This window comes from Ursus maritimus, unplaced genomic scaffold (assembly GCF_017311325.1).
Source record: "Ursus maritimus isolate PB19 unplaced genomic scaffold, ASM1731132v1 scaffold_19, whole genome shotgun sequence".
NCBI lineage: Eukaryota > Metazoa > Chordata > Mammalia > Carnivora > Ursidae > Ursus > Ursus maritimus.
In genome coordinates, this window is record NW_024424341.1 from 28,020,719 (window position 1) to 28,042,963 (window position 22,245).

Genomic DNA, 22,245 nt, shown 5'->3' on the forward strand with positions numbered 1-22,245 from the left:
AGATTCTGAAAGGCAGAGCAAGCTTTGACCTGGAAGGAGAGAGAACTATTTTCTAGTGCCTGTAGGGGCCAAGCAGAGACCAGAAATGCCTAGTACGCCCTGGAGGTCACATAGGAGAAACAGGCCCCAAGGAGGAACATGGTGAGAGGTCAGGACCGTGTCGGGGAGAGGGTCTGCCCTTTATAAAGGAGGCAGCCACTCTCAGCTGCAGCAACTGCTGCTCTTGCAGGGATGTGACCCAGCACTGCTGCATCTTCTGACCCTTTAAGAGAACCTGGAAATCCACAGTTTTTTGCTAACTATCTTAATTTGTAAATATTGGCTCACAATAATTTTAAACACCATAAGGGCCACTCACTTGGTTTTTTACGATTGCTGGAAAAGACTTTCTCCTGGGCCAGGAGAGGAAAACATTGTCAGTTCCTCTGGGTGATAAGGGAGATGAAGGGGAGGGGATGAGGGGACAGGTGTGTCCATGCTTCCCTGCTCTTCTGGATCCTGTCACCTTTCTGCTGCTTTTAATTCCCTTTCATCCCTATCATCTCTGGAGTGCCACTCCCCAGGCTCTACCAGGGCCATCTGGTTGCCACACATGTCAGGTGGAACAGTGTCAGCACTTAGCCCAGGGGCCCAGAGGCTGCCTGCGTTGCCCACTGGGGGACTTGGGAGGCAGCTCATGGCTTCTGGTTTCCCCAGCTGGCAAGGGGGGAGGATGATGACTCCCCCTTTTGCTCACATTCCGAGAAGCAGCAAGGATGAGCTCACGCAATCAGGCTTACCAGAACAACTTACAGATCCCACTTCCTGACCCAGACTGTCTGAGTCCCTAAGAATGGGGAGGTCTACAGAGAAAGGGTGACCAGGAGCCCCACAGGCCAGTCCTGTAGCAGCCTGGAGCCCTTGGAGGGTTCTGCCTGTTAATCATAGCCACAGCCTTCGTTGTGTGGGGAAAATCAAGGTTCAGATAGTGCACAGGGTTTGCCCAAGGTCATAGGTCTCTGTGGTGGCTATCTGGAGCCAGAGCAGGACTCTAGGCAGAGGCAGACCCATGGATAGGCCAAGTCTCCTTCTTCCCTTAGGAATGGAACTCAGGGCCGTGTAAGCACCAAGCATGTCCCTCAGCCAAGATGCAGCAGAAGCCACTTCTCTCCTGCTCCCCACATTCACCCCCTTTTGCTGTGAACTTAGAAATTCTTGTCTCAGAGCGAAGCTTCCCTTTCGACTGAGTTTGTGTTCTTTTTCTTAGGAGCCCTTCCTGTGCTCAAAAGAAGAGGCAGAGAAGCAGGCCTACCCCGTCTCCTTCATTTATTCTGCCCCCTAAGCAGCTCCTGCTCCGTCATAACCCCTGTTATGGCTCAGACCACAGAGCATTTTCTTTGAAGAGAGGGAGTGGGGAGGGGCAGAGGGAGAGAGAGAATCTTAAGGAGGCTCCACGCCCAGCGCAGAGCCCGATGTGGGGCTCCATCTCACAACCCTGAGATCATGATATGAGCCGAAACCAAGAGCCAGATGCTTCACTGACTGAGCCTCCCAGGCACCCCCCACAGAACATATTAAAGCCCTAGTTTCTACCTTACTGCTTTGTGGCCTGTGGGCCAAGTCCAGTCTGTTCAATTTTTTTTTAATTGTTTAAGGATTTTATTTATTTATTTATTTATTTATTTATTTATTTATTTGACAGAGAGTGTGTGAGAGAGCAGAAGGAGGGGCAGAGGGAGAAGAAGAGAGAGAATCTGGAGTAGACTCTGTGTCTAGCACAGAACCCAACATGGGGCTGGATCCCAGGACCCAGAGGTCATGACCTAAGCTGAAATCAAGCCAGCCGCTCAACCAACTCGGCCACCCAGGCGCCCTTTTTTCTGCTCAGTATTTTAAAAATATTTGCATTCGTTACCAACACTTAGGAATGGGAATATTTCACATGAAATCTATATTTTCAGCTTCTCAAAAAAGGGGAAAATTTGGTCCTTTTACGCTCACAAAACCACATGGCATCAGTTGGCTGATGTCACTTGTTTTTGCCGGGGCCTCCTGTTTCCCATTGGCCCCATCTGCCACTTCACTCCTGAGCTTTGCTTGCCTGGCGTAGGCATTTGAGGGCTGCCCCAGCTTTGCCTCATGGTCTTTCGAGGTCACTGGTGGTGGGAAGTGCCGGGAACCAGTTTCATCCAGCCATTCTGACTTTGAAAGAATTGCTATACTTCACTGCCTTCCCTCCTCCTTCCCGCCCAGGGAATATGCCGTGGATACCGCCTCAGATGCAGCTTTTGTGATCCTGAGCCCTCCGGCTAAGTCCCAGGGGCGCCCTCTGTAGGCTGGTTAGGAATGAGCCCCTGAACCTCACAGGGTTTTCCACATTAACCGCACCTCAAAGTGACTCTTCATGTGACTCATAGCTTCCCTGAGAGGACAGCAAAGCAGGGGCTCTCTGCTTTCTGCTTTGCAGTACCCGTTGGCCCCCGAGCCCCCTCCAGTGCAGTAGAGCGCTCCTGATGCGCAGGGCACCAGTCTCAGAAGGGGATATTGCTGTTGTCGGAGAAGGGGAACGTCGTCACTGCCGAGAGAATTTCTCTCCCTGACTGAGACTGGAGGGTGAGGGCAGCCAGGCAGGCAGGAATCCCTCCCTGCTCGCGTAATCCCCCCTCCTTCCTTCTCCCCTCGTGTCCACAGATGCTGCAGCCCCAGTTCAAGTCACACAACACCAACGAGGTGCTGGAGAAGCTGTTCCAGATAGTACCGGGGGAGAACCCATACCGTTTCCGGGACCCCCGCCAGTGCCGGCGCTGCGCAGTGGTGGGGAACTCAGGCAACCTGCGGGGCTCTGGCTACGGTCCGGATGTGGATGGGCACAACTTCATCATGAGGTGAGCCCGGGAGCCCAGGGGTGCACCCAGGACAGGCCTCCAGAAGGAGGGACTGGCCTCCTTAGCCTTGTGTGGCAGTGGAGGAGTTGCCCGGCGCTATGAGTCTCTGATACCAGAACCTTCTGTAAAGGCTCAGGTCTCTCTCTTTTTTGTTGGGTAGATGGGGAGGCAGAATTCCCATTCTATACTCTGCTTGAGGCCAGCACTCAGTTTCTAACTCTGAACTCCTCCTCAAATTGCTGAGAGTGGAGTCCTGGCTCTTTTCTGGTGAAAACTCCCACCAGAGGTCCTTCCACCTGCCCAGTCCCCTCAGTGCTGGGCCAAGAAAGAGGGCCCTACACTGTGTCTTGATTAATAGCCTCAGATGATTCCTTCTGGCAGACTCACAGAAGACAGAGGTCCTGGGCAAGAAGAGGAATTGCTCAGTGCTTGCTCTGGGCTACTGTCCCTTACCTTGATTTCATAAGGTTTAGATTATATGGGGGCAAATTCATTTAACAGACATCTGTGGCCAGCCTTGATGAAAGGAGAGAGGTTGGGAGGGCATTCATTTCAAAGACACAGAGCTATGAGCCTGGAAGTGAGCAGGGACTAGATGGTGGACTTGTGTTTTGTTTTGTTTTGTTTTGTTTTGTTTTGTTTTGTTTTGTTTTGTTTTGAGTAGGCTCCATACCTAGGGCGGAGCCCAGCACAGGGCTGAGATTAAGACCTGAGCTGCGATAAGAGTCGCATGCTTAACTGACTGAACCACCCAGGTGCCCCTAGGTGGTAGACTTGTAACTTGAACATGGGCTGCTCATTCTGCTCCTGAACCTGTGTTTTCTGATTTCCTCCCTGACTTGGGGATGGGAAATGCCACGATGGGGATCCTTCCATCCCTCTCCCTGGTGGAAGGAGAGCCTTAAGAGTGAAGATGCTGAAAATGCCCAGTTTTCACTAAGCATCTCTTAGGATGAGCATTGCAGAAAGACCGGGTTCCCCAGGAGGCAGAAGGAAGGGCTTTGTCTTAGAAACTGTTGCTGTTTCCATGGCAACACCAAGGCAGCAGTATGTCTCTGAGGCTTTCACCGTTCCTTGCGAAACCTTTCTCATGTTGAGAATAGTGGGGGGTGGGGGAGAGGAGGGATGCTAGGCCTCATCCAGGAACCCAGAGCCACCTGAGATTCTCCCCATCCTCCAATCGCTGGCACTCCAAATGTGAGAGAAGCAAGCTGGTTGCTGGAGAGGGAGCCCTCTCCACCCAGACACAGTGGCACGAGGGGGAATGAGACGTCCATCACTTCTGTGCAGCCCTGGGACGCTCGGGAAGCCCAGGGAAATGCTCTTGTGTGCCTGAGGCTCCTGCCATCCCTGCCCTGCCACCTGTACCAAGTGGGTGCTTTTATTATGCATGTCGCTGATGGTTGGGAGGCTCCAGGGTGGATGCAGACAAAAAGGCTTGGCTGCTGTGACACCTGGGTGGTACCTGACCAGGCTGCAGAGAGGAATGTACAGAGCTTCCCTCACCCGGAGCAGGTTAGGAGATGTGCGTTTTGGAGTGGACCCCAGAATTACTTTGTGGCCGGGCTGACCCGGAGTGAATTGGCTCTTTGCTGATCTGTACGAAGAGCTAGATGGTAGTGGAGGTGACTCTTCACTTACAGGTATGTCTTGGTTTGGAGCCAGTGGGGGGGCCTCCCTGCTCCCTGGAAGCAGGACCAACATAAGACCCCACCGAGCTGGGTTCCCTACACTTCTCCCCAGCTGCCTCCTCCTCCTGTATGTCTTCTGAGCTCTGCTGGCAACTCCAAATGGAGTTGAGCTGGTCCTGCCGCGGCCAGCCCGCAGATAGGTCCACAGCTCCTAAAACAAGCACCTGTCAGATTGTAGGCTCACCATAAATACGTGAATGAATGAAAGAGACTAGGTGACCAGATGTGAAACCCTAAGCATGAATCCACATCCACCCTTCCCGTGCCTCTGCCCTCACGTGCTGCTTTGGCGGGTGGAGGCAACCAGGAACAGATAGAATCCTAGAATGCTTTTCCCCAGAGTCATGGAGATGTAGTTCATCCTCCGTCCTGTTCTGGCCCCTTTCCAGGGCTTGGCTTCTCCAGAATGAATCACAGCCTCCTCAAAAGCACACCCTGTGCCTACCCTCTACCTTGGAGGCTCTGAAACGTCTTTTTGGACCTCTTTCTCCATTCATTCCCAGACTTTTGAAAGCTGATGCCTGCCCAGCAAGTGGGAGGAACCCCAGGGAGGTGGAGGCAGTGATACTGCCTGACATGTCTAAGAAGTCAAAACCGTGGCTACAGATGCAGTGGAAAAGGCAGATGGGGGGGTAGGTGGGTATCTTTAGAGGCCAACCTGGGGCACTTGCAGCCCTTTGATCTGTGGGACTAGTTTCGCTTCTCCATGTCAGGTGAGATGAGGTTTGTTTCTTAGGTAGTCACCAGAATGAACCTTGACCCCAGCTCCTACCCAGTCCAAGCACAGCCAACTGGAGTGTCACCCAAGTCTTCTGCCTCCTGCTACCCCCTTACATACCCCTGGCTGCTGAGAAACACCATCCCTGTTAAGGCTTTCTCTCCAAACTGCTCTGTTCCTCACAGACCCCAGGGCTGATGTGGCAGGAGACAGATCCAGACTGTAGCTATGGTGACCACAGGACACACTAGTGCTGTGTGCAGAGCTGTAGGAGCCCAGCCAATGGTTATTAATACATGAGAGAAGATACTTCAGGCTCTTCTAAGAGACAACATCTCTGAACTCTAAAGACCAGGAGAACAGAGGGGCACCCAGACAGGAGGCAGAGAAGCAGTTAACCTAAAGAAATGGAGGCCAGAGCAGTTGGTCCTACAGGGAAGATTCTAGGCTTCTGCTTGAATGAGGCTAAAACAGAAGTGGCCAAGAACAAAGATTCACTCTCTAGTTCCAAATCAGGCCACTCTCAGGCTTTATGGCTTCCCAGCCCCAAATGCTCTTCGGTCCCTGAAGGGAAGGACAGCAGGGAGGTAGGAGGTACAGCAGTACCAGCAGCCATGGTGGGGCACCCTGGACACTCTCTCACTGCATCGTGCCATCAATGGGGCATGGGCAGGAGGAAGGCATTGTGGGAGCCCCAGTGGCCCAGGAGGTCTTCACCCAGCCCAGCTAGTGGTGCCAGCCACTGTAAGGACACGTAACGTTCATACTGGTTTTACAGAATAGGCATAAAAAGCAGGGAAAACACACAGAGACTTTGCTCCCTCTCTCCCAGGTCCCTTTGTCCCCATCGGAAGGCAAGATTGTAGTCACCTCCCTGAGTAGTCATGATTCCGCAAGGTGGTCCACGCAAGACAGGAATGTTCTCATAAACGGTCACAGCAGAAAAGCCCAACACGTTTGTATTCAAAGCTGGATCACCTGTTTTGAGATACTCACCGAAAGAGGGAGCTTTGATTTTATTGATCCTATGTTTTGCAACGGATGAAAGGAAGTAGAAGCCTTCTCGGCTTGTTATGCCCAGGAGGGTGGCAAGCCCGCTCTGGGTTTCTGGGTTCTTCCATGGCAGCATGGGACAGACAGAGCCACATTGCACATCACCAGGAGACAGCCGAGGTGGGTGCTGTCAGAACTTGGAGCATCCCTCTTGGCCTTGGAGCAGAAAGGCAGATGAGAAGCTGAAGTACAGGGACAGAGGGGCTGGGGCTGGCGGCATAGAGGCTGCCGTCCGGCCCAGGGGCTGAGAGAATGCTCAGCTTCTTGCTGTGCTTCCACCGTCTTCTAGGAAAGAGGACAGAACAGCCAGGTAAGGTTGAAGCTGTAGAAGGCTGCTCTTTTCTTTAAGAAAAAAAAAAAGTATGAGAATAATATGTTCTTGTTATTGGGGGGGGGTAACCCAGAAATGTATACACTGAAAGATGAATTATTCCTCCCCATCCCATTTCCCAAGCGTAAGCTTTGTTACCAATTTTCGTACTCTTCCAGATTTTGTTACATTCATATACAAAAGTATGTTTTCCTTTCTTCCTTCTTCCTTTCTCTCTGCCTCCTTTTTCTGTCTGTTTTTACAAAAAATGGTATCATACTATCCAGTTTTACGTTTTCCTTTTGTGTGTTGTTAATTCCCTCCTGCAGCACATAGTAGTATTCAACAGTATACATTAAAAGGAAAGAAGTGGGACAGATATCTCACACCACTTGTTTTTTTTTTCACAACTTATTTTTTACCAGCACATGTAAATCTGCTTCATTCATTCTCATGGCTCTGTGGCGTTCCATATATGAGTGTGCCAAAATGTACTGACCAGTTCTTTATTGTTACGTTGATTCTCCTTTTCATGACTGTAAAAAATAATGCAGTGACTGTCTCTGTACACATGTCTTTGCGGTTGTAGGCAACCATTTCTGTAGGATATCTAGAAATGGAGTGGCTGGGTCAAAGTGTACACCCATTTACATTTTTGATGGCTAGCACCAAATTGTCCTCTCAAAATCTTCTACCGGTTTCCATGGCGGCTGCTTCTCATGTCACCCTCTTGTCTCTGCAGGATGAATCAGGCGCCAACCGTGGGCTTTGAGCAGGATGTTGGCAGCCGAACCACCCACCATTTCATGTACCCCGAGAGCGCCAAGAACCTGCCCGCCAACGTCAGCTTTGTGTTGGTGCCCTTCAAAGCCCTGGACCTACTCTGGATTGCCAGCGCTTTGTCCACGGGCCAGATCCGATTGTAAGTCACTCTGCTGACTGGGAGTGGAATCTGGGGGACAGGAGCATTTTGATAGGGCTCTTAGAATTCTTGTAACTGAATATTTTCACCAAGAGGGGCTGGTGAGGAGGGAGGCCATCATAGGGAGGGCCCAAAATGGTGGGTTAGCTGAGGCCACAGCCCATTCGGTGTCACTTCCTGCATAGTGACAGCCAGCATACTGGTGGTAGAAAGGGGTCTCCTTTCCAGGAGGTGGTTCCTGACTGTGGGAACTCTGCCTTCTGAGAGTTTTCTTTAGAGGCAGTTGCTGGAACCTCGGGAAATTCCATTCGCCAAATATTTTTCTTTTTCTTTTTCTTTTAATTGAAGTATAGTTGACACACATGTTACGTTAGTTTCATCACCAAGTATTTTTCTAACAGCTTTATTGAGGTATAATTCACATGCCATACAACTCACACATTTAAAGTATAAAAGTCAGTGGCTTTTATTAAATACAGTGTTGTGTAACCATCAGAATTTATTTTAGAACACCTTCATCTTCTTAAAGATGAAGATTAAGGGTGCCTGGGCGGCTCAGTTGGTTAAGCATCTGCCTTTGGCTCAGGTCATGATGCCAGGGTCCTGGGATCGAGCCCCACATCAGGTTCCTTGCACAACGGGGAATGTGCTTCTCCTTCTACTCCTGTTTGTGCTCTTTCTTTCTCTCAAATAAATAAATAAAATCTTAAAAAAAAAAAAAGATGAAGATTTAAGATCTAAAGATACTTCTGTATCCCTTAGCCATCACCCTCGCTCCCTCCATCCCTACCTTCCAGCCCTAGGCAACAACCACTAACCTGCTATCTCACCATGTTTGTGTGTGTGTGTGTGTGTGTGTGTGTGTGCGCGCATGTGTGTGCATGCGTGAAAATATATATAACATATAGGGCACTTGGCTGCCTCAGTTGGTGGAGCATGTGACTCTTGATCTCAGAGTTGTGAGTTCAAGCCCCATGTTGGGTGTAGAGTTTACTTAAAAAGCAAAAATAAGTAAAAATTAACTTCCTCAGGGCACTGCCCACATTCTCCACCAAAAATATAAATAAGCCAAAAAACTGTATATAACATAAAATGTATTTTAACCACATAGTTCAGTAGCATTAAGTACATTTACTTCGTTGTACAGAATCACCCTATCCATCTTCAGAACTTCTTCACAATTTCAGATGGAAATTGTATCCATTAAACAATAATTCCCCATTTCCCCCACTCCCTAGGCCCCTGATAACCACTAGTCTTTCTGTCTCTATGATTTCACTGTTGTCAGTACTTCATGTAAGTCGAATCAGAGTGTCCTTTTGTGTCTGATTTCACTTAGCATAATGTTTTCAAGGTTTATCCATGTTGTAGCATGTACAGGATTTCATTCCTTTTTAAAGCTGGATAGTATTTCATATTTTATTTATCCATTCACCCATCAGTAGACAGTTAGGCTGTTTCCACCTTTTGCCTGCTGTCACCACATTTTTTTTAAATCTTTTTTTAAAAAAGATGTTATTTATTTGTTAGAGCACAAGTGGGAGGGGAAGAGGGAGAGGGAGAGAGAAACTCAAGCAGATTCTGAGCTGAATGAGAACCTGACACAGGGCTCGATCTCACGACCCTGAGATCACAACCTGAGCTGAAACCAAGAGTCAGACATGTAACCAGCTGAGCCACCCAGGCACTCCTGCCACCACTTTTTTTTTTTTAAGATTTTATTTATTTGAGAGAGAGAGAGCATGAGCAGTGGCAGAGTTGGCAAGGGGAGGAGGGACAAGCAAACTCCCTGCTGAGCACAAAGCCTGATGCAGGACTGGATCCCAGGATCCTAAAATCATGACCGGAGCCAAAGTCAGACACTCAACCAACTGTGCCACCCAGGTGCCCCACCACATATTTTTTAAACACAGAAATATAAATTATAGTTTCTTAGACATTATCTTGTGTTTGGGAGACATAAGGGCTAAAATAAGTGCCATTGAATTTAAGTCCCGTAATACTTAGAAAAGGAGTGTAGATTATAGGTCCATGACTGGCTAACAGGAAGGAGGGATTTGTGCCAAATGTGAGGATAGTAATGAGAAGGTCATCTTGGGCAGAAGACACATAGTGGCTGTGAAATAATTGGCTAAATCAAGTAGGGAGTTCACAGCTAAGTGTTGTGGAAAGAAAAGTTGGGGCTGGGTAATGGAATGCCCCAGTGTTTGTCTAAAACATCCTCATTTTCTCCTGAAGGACATGGGCAGCCCCTGAAGGTTTCTGAGCAAGGTACTGCAGTGATGTGCTATGGGAAGCAGTCTGGAGGCAGGGGATCTGTTGTAAGGTTATCATCACTCAGGCCTGTGAGGGAAGAAAGGCATTTCTGAGCCTTTCTAGATCCCCAGGGCCATCTAAATGTTATTTTTCTCTCTGCTTGAAGCACCTATGCGCCAGTGAAGTCCTTCCTTCGAGTGGACAAAGAAAAGGTAAGCTCTCTTCTCCTCCGCCTTCTTCATCCCCATCTCATTGGAAACAGTACAGATTTGACTCACGGTGTGCCTGGTCTGGTGGCTCAGGTGTCCCCCAGTGCCCTTCCAGAACATTCAGAATATCCCCACCCCCCATCTGCTGGTATGCCTGACCCCCTCAGAGGCCATAGGAACCAAGGAACATGGACCAACAGGGCCACTGGCAAGCATGGAGGAACTGGCAGAAGCTGCTCAGAGCCTGACCTGAGTCTCCAGGCCCCCAAAGCTCCTCATGTATCTGTTCCCTTTTCTCCTCCCAGGTTCAGATCTACAACCCAGCCTTCTTCAAGTACATCCACGACCGCTGGACAGAGCATCACGGGCGGTACCCATCCACAGGGATGCTGGTGCTCTTCTTTGCCCTGCATGTGTGTGATGAGGTGGGTAGCCCAGTGTGAGGGGTATAATAGGAATACCCATGGAGCAGAGGGAGCCTTCTTACTGCTTAGCAGAGCAAGAGGAATGCGTTTTTGTAGGCAGAAACCAAGTGGCTCTGATTTCCCCCATTTCTAGGCTGTAAAGTATACATCTTCATTTCCCAAAGTCATTATGTTCATGATTTTACCAAATCTGAAATCACTTCAGTGAAGTTAAATTTATTTTTAAAATAGACTCCTACCACCATAATTGGTTATTACTAGACATAAAGAAAAAAAAAATCAAAAATATAAAAAGAAACGATGTAGTTAAGTTCCAGCGGATGGTCTTCTCCCACAGCTGTGGGCCCCAGGCCTGCTGTGTGTGTTAGACCTGGAGGCCAGTCGTTCAAGGGGCCGCTTCTCACTAGCAACGGGGCTGCTGGGCCATGCTCAGCAGCGCTCACGCCCAGCACACCCACTTCCACCAGTAAATTCAATTTGTGGAATACTGAAAAGTGTTCATTACAAAACGGCAACAGCCACAAAACCAAAACCAGAAGGGGCGTTAGGAAGGTTGGAAAGCTGTCCCAGCCCTAGACTGAGGCGCCCTGCTGCAGGGAGACGGGTGTCGGAACCGAAAGGGAGCAGCAGTGTCCCCCGGGCAGTGTCCTGACTTCAGGCCTGGGCGTCCCGTCTTCCCGGTGCCTCCCGTGCTCTGCGAACCGGCTGCCGTCGGGTCGCCACGGCCCCTTTGTCCTAGCCCACCACCGACCCGAGGCTCTCCCGGTCCCCGACGCGGGGTGACGTGCGCCGCCCTCCCCTGCAGGTGAACGTGTACGGGTTCGGGGCCGACAGCCGGGGCAACTGGCACCACTACTGGGAGAATAACCGGTACGCGGGCGAGTTCCGGAAGACGGGAGTGCACGACGCCGACTTCGAGGCCCACATCATCGACATGCTGGCCAAGGCCAGCAAGATCGAGGTCTACCGAGGCAACTGAACCCGGCCTTGCCGCGACCCTTCCGGCCCAGCCGCAAGGCGGCGGCGCGCGCTCCCAGCCGGGACTCCGAGCCAGCCGGAGGGCGGTGGCCTCGGTGAGGGCGCGGCGCCCCGTTGGGCGTCTTCAGGCCTTGGGAGCAACGCCAGGCCGCAGTCTGGACCAATCATGCTGCAAGTACAGCAAGCGCCGGCTGTTCCCCACCAATCAGGTGACTCTGGGGGCTGGCCCGGGCCTGGCACCCAATCAGCGCTGCAGTCGGAGCGGAGGCTCTTTCTCCCAACCAATCATGCGACTCAAGGAGAACTTCCGGCGCTCGGTCCCGTCTCCTCCAATCAATGGCCTTCGGAGGCGGGCCGGCGGCCGCTGAATCCCCACTCCCCTATGCTTTGGGTAGGATTTTATTTCATGCTTTTTAAGGAGTAGTGTGGTTGGTTCCGGCGTCAGTGAAGTACTTTCCTCAGGCTCTGCAGGAGGAGTGTCAGTTGCCTGTCGGCCTTATTTGGCCGGGGGCACCGAAGAAGAAACGGTGGGGAAGGTGCGGGGCGGCGGCGGCTGGGCTTCCCTTTGCTGGGGGGGTCCCTCGTGACCTCGGAGTGGGCGGAAGGGAGTTGGCCGTTCCTTTCTGGTGGTCTAGGGGAGATCAGGTGGTTTCCAGGGAGCGCGCTTTCATCCCAGGGGAAAAGCTAGAGCCCTCTCAAACCTCTTCAGGCCTCAGAGAATTTTGGACCCCATATTTCCTTTATCTGTCAGGCTTAGATGGGTGAGTGTAAACCCACCAAAGAAATGCAGTGATGTGTGGGTCCCCTCATCCTCCCTTCTCCCTATCCCCACCTTTGGCCACCCTATGGAATGGCCTTTCTGACCAGGGCATTGAGCATCTCACCAGAAAATGAGAACTGTGTTCACCCCTTTGCTGGGGGGGAGGGGGCGGGGGTGGAATTCGCCTAGAGCCTAACTGTGGAACACAGGTGTAAGGAACAGGGCAGGGGACAAGGAAGCCCCGTCACTTCAGATGTAAGGTGCTTCTCACTCTCGTGTACTCTCGGCCCCTTACTGTTTACCCACAACATTTTTAGTGTCTCTCCTTTGGCCCTGGGCCTCCTCACCAGCCTACTTGTCCTGGGGGGGGAAAAGATCAAAACTTACCCTGAGACTGGGGGGGGGGGCACTGCTGCTTCTCCACCTCCTACCCCCTCTCGCGCGTCTTTGGCCGGCTCTAGGGAGAGGAAGCAACACGGGAAAGAAGGCTGGAGATGGGGAGGCCAGCTGCCTGGTGCATGCACCTTTTTCCTTCACCCATCACCCCAAAGAGGAGTAGGAAACCTCTTGCTTGGGGGTGAAATTTGCTTTGGTCTCCTAATTTAATTAACTTGAGGTTACCAGGGATGGCTGACCAACAAAGATTCTTTTAAAATTCTAAGCTGGCCATGCAAATAGCTGGGATCCTAGCTGGGGAGGAGTAGACTTGCCTGCCTGCATGCCTCCTCTCCTGCCCATGCATCCCCTTCCCCGTGCTCACTTCCTGCCTCCTCTCTCTAACCCATTTTCATTTCCAGCTCTAGAAGAGCAGGGATGCTAACAAGCAGGGGTTACAACTGGAAGTTACTTGCATGACTGAACCCAGCTTAAGTCCCTAGAGGAAGCTGCTGATGGTATTCTCACCCTTCGAGGTTGGGGAAGTTTTGGAGGGGGGAAAGGGCTTCTGTGAAGCTTCCAAACCACTATTCAGATCCCCCTTCCCAACAGTGAGGAACACAAATACCACCCTTTATCTTAGTGAGTTGATACCATCAAGCAGCCTCCTGGCCATTGGTGTAGTTCCTGCAGCTGGCTGGGGGAACAGTAACACAGGGGAGTATATTAGAGGATTGGGGCAGGGCAGTGGGCACCCCTAAAGTTAATATATTGAGAACTTAGCTTGAGTCTGTTTCTTCCCAATTCCAAAAGTAGGATGAGTAAAGAGGGTGGATTTGGGGGTCCTATAGTGGAATGCCTGTCTCAGCACCTCCCCCACCATTTTAGAGAGTCAAGGCACCAGCCCTTCTTGCCAGTCTCATCTCAGTGCTTCCTGAAGAGGCTGTTCAGAGTGTTTAGAAGATGAAACAACAATGCAATTATGCCAAACAGTATTGAGCAGAATAATTTATTTCCTTTTCGTTCCTTTCTCTTCTTTTTGTTTTGTTTTGTTTAAAACATTAATAAATCCCCTTTCTGGAAGAGGTAGGTCCCAGCATCCAGCCCAGATCTCCTTTTCTGCAATAGTTATTTAAACAAATGTTTTTTTTTTTTAATTTTTCTTCTCTTTCTCTCTCTTTCTGAATTAAAAAGAACAAAAAAATTATATAGTCATTTGTCTATTCTGAAATGGGTCCGATCATGGAAAGAAGGCATATCTGTCACTTGGGAGCTGTGACTGAGTAATGACTAAGAACATCGGGTGGAATGTATGAAGGAGGAAGAGAATGATTCCCAGACACCCGCCCCTTCTACATGAAGCCTCCCAACCCTGGACTGCCAGAGATGCCCTCTGAAATGGTGGTTCTTCACCACTGTCTTTTGGGGCATCTGAGTGGATCAGCAGGGCAGGGGCCCCATAGCATGCACACCCAGCAGGCATCAGGATGGGGCTTTCCCCCCTACATTTCCAGGTTCTGCAGATGCTGTAGGTGTGGGTTGGCAGGAAATGAACAGAACGGTAGGAGCAGGAGCCACAGGCTTCTGAGGCACCTCCTCATACCATTTCCTTGGACTCTCTGCATCCCTTCAGCCTACTTCCATCATGCAATGGAATGCCTCTGAACATCCAATTTTACAGTTGCAGTGGATCATATAATATGGATCTAACAACGGATAGCTTAGAGTCTAAAATCACTTGGTGTCCTGCAGTTCGGTTTGTGCCAATGCCCAAGAGCAAGCCAGGAGTTGCTTTTCAGATGGAGAATACTTTTTGGTGGAGGAAGGTATTGGTCTTTTTCTAAAACCCTAGAACTTGGGGCTGTAATTCTCTTATTTGGAGTTTTCAGAGACTTCACACATCTCTGTCTACCACAGATGCTCAAGTAACATTTGATTGGCTGAGCCCCAAGGCCTGGTGACAGGACAGTGCACGCATAGCCTGGACTGCTGAGAACCATTTCTTGTCTGGGTCCCACTCAGCTGCCTTATAGGTCACTATAATTGGTTGGAACAGCACTCCCAAATATCGTACCCGTTGTGTCCAGAATCAAGAGTCCCACCAAATTGTGTATCCTTTTTTTCCATGTTGGCCAAGAACTGTGTTGCTCTGATCCCACAAAGATACCACATCTGGAAGCACAGGTTACCAGTACCATTCGATTGCATTTGCAATAAGCTACTATCAATTTCTAAGGCTCAAGATGGTGAGTAATGGGATGAGGAAGAAATCACCCACCCCTGTATAGCTTCAGTTTGACGGCAGCACCAGTCTACAGACCCTGCCAGAGTGTGGGTTTTGTTTTTTTGTTTTTTTGTTTTTACTTTTGACTTACTATCTTCGAGATAGTTCCGGGACTTTTGTTTGGCCCATCCTTCATAATCATCCTCATTCCATGGGTCAGGTTATCAATATGGGGATTTTGCTGGCTAGTAATGTCTCGCTTTCCTTTTGGGACTGAGGAAATTACAGGCATGACTAATATTTTTGCACTTTGCAGATAGCATTTTTGTTTTGTTTTGTTTTTACAAATTGAAGTTTTGTGGTACCCCTGTGGCGAGCAAGTCTTGTCTGTGCCATTTTTCCAACAGTGTTTGCTCACTTTGTGTCTCTATCACATTTTGGCAATTCTCACAGTATTTCAAATTTTTTCATTATATTTGGCATAGTAATCAGTGATCAATGATTACAGCTTGCTGAAACCTCAGAAGATGGTTAGCATTTTTTAGCAATAAAGTATTTTTAATTAAGGCATATAACAGTTTTATACATAATACTACTGCACACTTAATAAACTGTAGTATAGTGTAAGTATAACATATGTACTAGGAAACCAGACAATTCTTTAGACTTGCTTTATTGTGCTATTCACTTTATTGCTGTGGTCTGGAAGGTAACCTGCAATATCTCAGAAGTATGTCTGTACCCTTTTTTTTTAAGGTAGGCTCCACACCCAGTGTGGAGCCCAACGTGAGGCTTGAAATCATGACCAGGAGATCAAGACCTGAGCTGAGATCAAGGGTCAGATGCTTAACCAACTGAGCCACCCAGGCACCCCAAGTATGCTTGTACCTTAAAATGGGTCTGTGGTCTCCTTGGACCCGCCATTAAATGGACTTGGATCAGAGCTTCATCGGTCCTTTGCTGTAATAAGCCCCGACTCTTATGGGTGGACAACTTTGGTGTTCAGATGTCAGAGCTAGTATCTGATAATTCCTGAAGCTCTGGGTATTTCCCTTTCCCTAGTGCACTGTCACTTCAGAAAATGGGTCCCTCTGGAGAGGCTTGGGGAAGATTCAAGCTATACACCTGAGCTATGTCAGAGAGTCACTTCTCAAAGGACCCTGGGATCCCGTTGAAAAAGTGGTTCCATGTGTGCCCTGATTTCGGTCTGGGAACTGGGTGAAAAGCTGTGAATCCCCATCACTGTGACTCAGTTTTCTCAGTGCTCCTCAAATTTGTCCTCCCATGCGCAATAAGCAGAAGCTTAGGAGGCTGCCTAGCATCTATGCCATTTCTAGAGACCCTAATGGTCCATTAACTTATCCAAATCCTTGTAGGTCAAAACTCCAGTTACCATACTGTGGTTTGTTGTGGTGAATGTACCTACCATCTCAAGCAGTTAGGCACTAGTTAGACACGTCTTTTTGGCCTTTATCATGTTGGGATCACATTATTCTCTGACTTACACATGACAGCCACCACAGAGTTCCTCAAAGATGTTGGTGTACCAATCACTACTGAGTTTTTTAAATTAAGTTTTTAAACTATTTTTATCATGGGATATAAAACTTCTATGCAGAAAAGAGCATAAAGATAAATGTACAAAAATAGATCATGAGTTATTTTTTAAAAGCTCCGTAATGGAAATTTATTTGGCAAAGCAAAGATAGGATAATATTATCTAGAATAAATATATTTATAGATATATAGATAGATTTCTGTGGTAAAGGAAAAGCAATTCCCACTGCCATTCGGTTATTGAAATGGACTAAAGAAAAGGAGAAAAGAGGTGGTCGAGCACGTTATATGGAAGAATTAGAAAAAATAGAATGTTTATTTTTCCAGGTTCATTGAGATATAATGGACATATAACATTGTGTAAGTATATAAGGTATATAACATAGTGCTTTTATATGTGTGTAGATTACAAAATGATTACCACAATAAGGTTAGTTCACCATCTTGTATCGCTAAAATTTTGTGTGTGTGTGGTAAGAACTTTTAAAATCTACTCTTAGCAAGTTTCAAACATACAATATTGTCAACTACAGTCACCATGCTGTACATTATATCCTCACAACTTATGTTATAACTAGAAGTTTATAGCTTTTGACCATTTTCACCCCCTATCCCCATTCCCAGCAACCACCAATCTGCTGTTTCTATGAGTTTGTTTTTTCAAGACTCCACCTATTAAAAAAAAAGAAAAGAAAAAAGATCTCACCCAAAGTGAGATCATATAATATTTCTGTCTTACTTCACTTAGCATAATGCCCTCAGGGTCCATCCATGTCATTACAAGTGGCACGATTTCCTTTTTTATGACTAACTCATACTCTATTGTATACACCCACACCTATACCCACACACCACACCACATTTTCTTTCTTTATCCATTGATGGGCACTTGGGTTGTTTCCATGTCTTGGCTGTTGTAGGTAGTGCTGCTTTGAACATGAAGTAGAGATAGCTCTTTAAGACCATGATTTCATTTCCTTCAGATAAATACCCTGAAGTGGAATTACTGGGTTACAGAATAGTTTTTTTTTTAAGATTTTATTTATTTATTTGAGAGAGAGAGAGAGAATGAGAGATAGCACGAAATGGGGGAGGGTCAGAGGGAGCAGCAGACTCCCTGCTGAGCGAGGAGCCAGATGCTGACTCAATCCTGGGTCTCCTGGATCATGATCTGAGCCCAAGGCAGTCGCTTAACCAACTGAGCCACCCAGACACCCCTATAGAATAGTTCTTTATTCACAGGCAAAAGAATGAAACTCGATTGATCCCTGTCTTCTATCACTCATGAAAATTAACTCCAGATAGATTAAGGACTTAAATGTAAGATCTGAAGCCATAAAACTCCTAGAAGAAAACATAGGGGAAAAGCTCCTTGACGTTGATCTTGCCAGTGATTTTATGGATATGATGTTGAAGGCACAAGCAACAAAAGCAAAACAAGTGTGACTATATCAAACTACAAAGCTTCTGCACGGCAAAAACAACAACAACAAAAATCAGCAAGATGATAAAGCAACCTCCAGAATGGAAGAAAATATTGGCAAACCACACACCTGATAAGGGGCTAATATCCAAAATATGTAAGGAACGTCTACAACTCGATACCAAAGAGAGAGAGAGAGAGAGAGAGAGAGAGAGAGATATTCTGTTTAAAAAGTGGGCAGAGGATCTGAACAGACAATTTTCCAAAGAAGATATTCAGATGGCTAACAGGTACATAAAAAGCTGCTCAACACCACTAATCCTCAGGGAAATGCAAATCAAAATGAGTTATCACCTCACACCTGTTAGGGCGGCTGTTGTAGAAAAGATGAGAGAGGAGAGCCTGAGTGGCTCAGTCGATGAAGTGGCCAGTTAAGCGCCCAACTCTCGGTTTCAGCTCAGGTCATGATCTCCTGGGTCTTGAGATTGAGCCCCGCATCAGTCCGTCAGGCTCCCCCGCTCAGCGGGGAGTCTGCTTGAAGATTCCTTCCCTTTGCCCCTCCCCCCAAATAAAGAGATAAATCTTAAAAAAAAAAAAAAAGAAGTGCTGGTGAGGATGAGGGGAAAAGGGAGGCCTCGTGGTGGGAAGGTAAATGGGTGCAGCTTTGTAGCTGGTTTTTGGATTGGGATTTTTTTCATGCTCTGTATAGTACCCTGTATTGCTAAATATGGGAGCTTTTTCATCCTGTTTGTGTATGTTCCAAACATTGTTAAATTCCTTTTCTACTGATATAATTGCCCCCATTTCATTTGTCCATGGGAGTTGATCCCTTTTTCATTCCTTCCTTGTAGGTCAGAGGGGTTGTGGGACGGAAAGTTCAGTATGCTTGATGTTTGCTCATGTACTTAGTAGACACCTTTTGCCTCCTTGGTTTCCCTCTGTATCCACAGAGTAGGTTTTTTTTTGTGGTTGCTTATTGAACCCCTCTCTGTCATGATGGAGGCTTTTTAAATGGGAATTGAACATTGTTTTCTCTTCTGAAATAGTGGATCAAGAAACTGCTTGGGAACTTTGTGTATATGGATGGGGCTTACCTGCTATTCGGGTTGGCATTAGGGTGGCTGGACAGGGAACCAGCCATTCCATGGCGAGGAGGGGTAAGGATGAGCTAGTTTATGTTACAGTAACAAACACCCCTGAAACTCCCAGTGGCTCAAAACAGCAATGTTTATTTCTCACTCAAGCCACATTTCCATCCTGGGGCTCTCTGCTTCTCATGGTCACTCGAGGACCCAGACTGGTAGGGGTATACCATCTGTGATGGATCTGGGGTCTCAGGGGCAGGGAAAAGAGAATCTGGTGAACCACATACTGGCTCTCAAGACGTACACATTTCCTTGATGCTGAAGAAGTCCCAATGGCCATGCCTGAGTTTAGCAGAGATGTGTAACCCTTCTCTGGGTGAAGCCCCATGTTTGGATGAGCAGTAATACCGTCTATGACACAGAGGGCTCTTTGGAGAGAAGTGCCTGGATTGATGGCCTCGTTAGGGGTGGATGGATGCCAGGGAAGGGAAGGAAGGGGTTAAGGATTTTCCCCCATCACACAAACAGCTGGAGGCTGCCTTCAGCAGGCATGGGGCTGCTTCCGGTGACACCTTTGGCAAGGTTAGGAAACCTCTCTCCCTGCTAGGTGAGGGAAAAGATGAGATCCTAAACCTGTATTTTTAAAAATTAAAATATTCTTTTCTGAGTGTGATTTTAGAATCAGTGCCCCTTCTCACTACCCTTCCAGAAAAATCACAGCTTCCGCAGCAAATCTATGCCTGGATGACAGCTAACCCATGAAACTGCAAGAAGATGCCCCCTCTCCCCATTCTTGCTGAACCATGGGTATTAGGACCAGCCTGTTCCTCTGAAAATATAGAATCAACACCTTTCATCTAACCACTCTTTCCGTTCTGGAGAATAATACAGGCTCTTTCTGGCAGCATGGCTTCTCTCCAGGGAGAAGGCTTGGTGAGGTAGAGCGAACATATGGTGTCTGCATTCAGAGGAAGCTGAGTTTAATCCTCTCTTTGCTATACTCTAACTTTCTCTCTTTCTTAACGTTAAAAAAATAACATTCGTCACAAAAATAATTCAAGCAGTTCATAAACATATAAAGTAAAACATGGAAAGCCTTCCTGCAATATTTCATTTATAACTGTCATAAAATGGGGAAAGGGAATCAGAAGGAACTCTGCCCCCTTCTGACCACTTACCTTGTCTCCCAGGCTTTGTCTCCACAGCTCTTCCTGTGAAACCTGTTTCCATGAACCGCCACACTAAAGACCATTCAAGGGAAGGGTCTGGAATCTCAGCTTTCTTTGCTATGAAGGATAACTAAACTTTAAGATTTGAGCATACTTAAAAACGTTTTTTGAAATATCAGAGTCACCTTAACCAAGTCATCAAAATTAACATCACCAGTCTATACTTACATACATGATTAAATAATTTAATAAATGGGAAAGAGACAACTCTCTCACGTAGAAGAATTCCAAATAATTTATGTAACTACTCTGCCCCCAAGGAGTGGGGAGTATGGCTCCCCACACCTCAGATGTGTACGGTGACTTCCTTTCAAAGAGGAAGGTATGGAAGGGAGAAGAATGTAATTTTACAGTGGAAAAACCTGACAAAGAGTACCTCTACCAGGTCATGACTGATGTCATGATTATATGTGCATTTGGTATGATGTGATGAAAATGAAAATTTACCTCTGTGGTCCTCCTTTATTTATTTATTTGAAAGAGTAGGGAGGCAGAGAGAGAGAGAGAGGGATATCCTCAGACTCCCCGCAGAGCCTGGAGCCCAATGAGATGCGGGGTTAGACGAAGGGCTCCATCCCAGGACCCTGAGATCGTGACCCAACTCAAAACCAAGAGTTGGATACCCAACTGACTGAGCTACCCAGGTGCCCCAATTTATTTTTTTTAAAGGTTGTATTTTTAAGTAATTTCTACACCCAACACGGGGCTCAAACTCACAGTCTTGAGTCAAGAGTCGTTTTCTCCACTGACTGAGCCAGCCAGGCACCCTCAAGAGTATAATTAGGATTTTATTATTTTATTTTTTTAAAAGATTATATTTCAGAGAGCACAAGCGGGGGGGGGGGCAGAAGAGGGAGAAGCAGACTCCCCACTGAGCAGGGACCCCCCCCCCCAGGATCATAACCTGAGCTGAAGGCAGATGCTTAACCAACTAAGCCACCCAGGCGCCCCTAATTAGGATTTTAATCTAGGATTCCCATTTATTGACTTAATCTCAATGACTACCTTCCTCTTTTCTAAAATTTCTAATATTATTTATTGTTTTATTTCTATTTTATGCTGATGAATTGTCTAAAAACAAAACCCTGATTTGTAGTTTGCGAATTTCAGTGGTAAACACTCCCAGCACCGCCAGTTTCCAGTTTCCAGTCACTAACAGGCAGCTTGTGTTGAGTTTCAGGACGCCACTGTTTTTGTCTAAATTTATTTAATAATTTTGTGCTCTTTTTTAGTGAAATGCATTTTTTTCTTTAAGCATTCAAACACACTTAAAGTCTTTTATTAGGCCATTCCATAAAAGTAGTTTTATCTGGGGTGAATTTGATTTTTGTTTGCACTCTTTCTTAGCATAGATTTCTTCCTGCTGACAATCCACAGGTGGGTTTAGCAGTTCTCCATTCAGCTCCTGCCCTTTTGGCTTTTTTTTTTTTTTTTAAGATTTTATTTATTTGACAGAGATAGACAGCCAGCGAGAGAGGGAACACAAGCAGGGGGAGTGGGAGAGGAAGAAGCAGGCTCATAGCGGAGGAGCCTGACGTGGGGCTCGATCCCAGAACGCCGGGATCACGCCCTGAGCCGAAGGCAGACTCTTAACCGCTGTGCCACCCAGGCGCCCCCCTTTTGGCTTTTATTCTAGAACTAGGTCTGCTGACATTCAGTAATCTGGGAATATCACAGAGCAGGCAGAGTCAACAGGATTGTGTCAACTGCCTGTTTTAAAAAGGGGTGGGTGGTCCAAGTCCTCCCACCGCCTTCATGGGTCTGGCTGGGTCTTAATAAAAGTCTCACATCCAGCCAGTGTGCAGGTCAAGTTCCAGGCCGGCTCCCTCCCAGCAGCGAGCCTGGCTTTGGTTCCAGTCTTGTATGTGATGCTTCCACTGCCCTCTACTCCACAGGACCTAAGAGCCGGTAGCTACTCTGGTTCTGAACTGGAGCCCAGCAAGCTTTGGGCTTCAGCCCTGCCTCACCACTTTGCATTTTTACTCCAATGCTGGTCCAAAGAAATATTCAACTTGCTTTTGGGTCAAGCAGGGTGTTTTCTGGTTTTTACCTTTTCTTTTCTTTTTAATTTTTTTTTAAAGATTTTATTTATTTATTCGACAGAGAGAGAGACAGCCAGTGAGAGAGGGAACACAAGCAGGGGGAGTGGGAGAGGAAGAAGCAGGC

At 47.5% G+C, this 22,245-nt stretch overlaps 1 protein-coding gene across 9 annotated transcripts in view; it reads left to right on the forward strand.

Annotated features, from left to right (window-relative positions):
* ST3GAL2 (ST3 beta-galactoside alpha-2,3-sialyltransferase 2) overlaps positions 1-15,728 on the forward strand; it is a 48,479-nt gene extending 32,751 nt beyond the window's left edge. For 4 of the 9 annotated variants that reach the window (XM_040633568.1, XM_040633567.1, XM_040633570.1 and 1 more), the window contains exons 3-7: positions 2,671-2,864; positions 7,379-7,558; positions 9,981-10,026; positions 10,329-10,448; positions 11,254-13,702. In XM_040633568.1, coding sequence (XP_040489502.1) covers positions 2,671-2,864; positions 7,379-7,558; positions 9,981-10,026; positions 10,329-10,448; positions 11,254-11,427 — 714 coding nt within the window. In that variant the 3' untranslated portion in view covers positions 11,428-13,702. The other 5 variants (XR_005835623.1, XR_005835622.1, XR_005835625.1 and 2 more) reach the window with 5 other exon arrangements.
* The last annotated feature ends 6,517 nt before the right edge of the window (positions 15,729-22,245 follow it).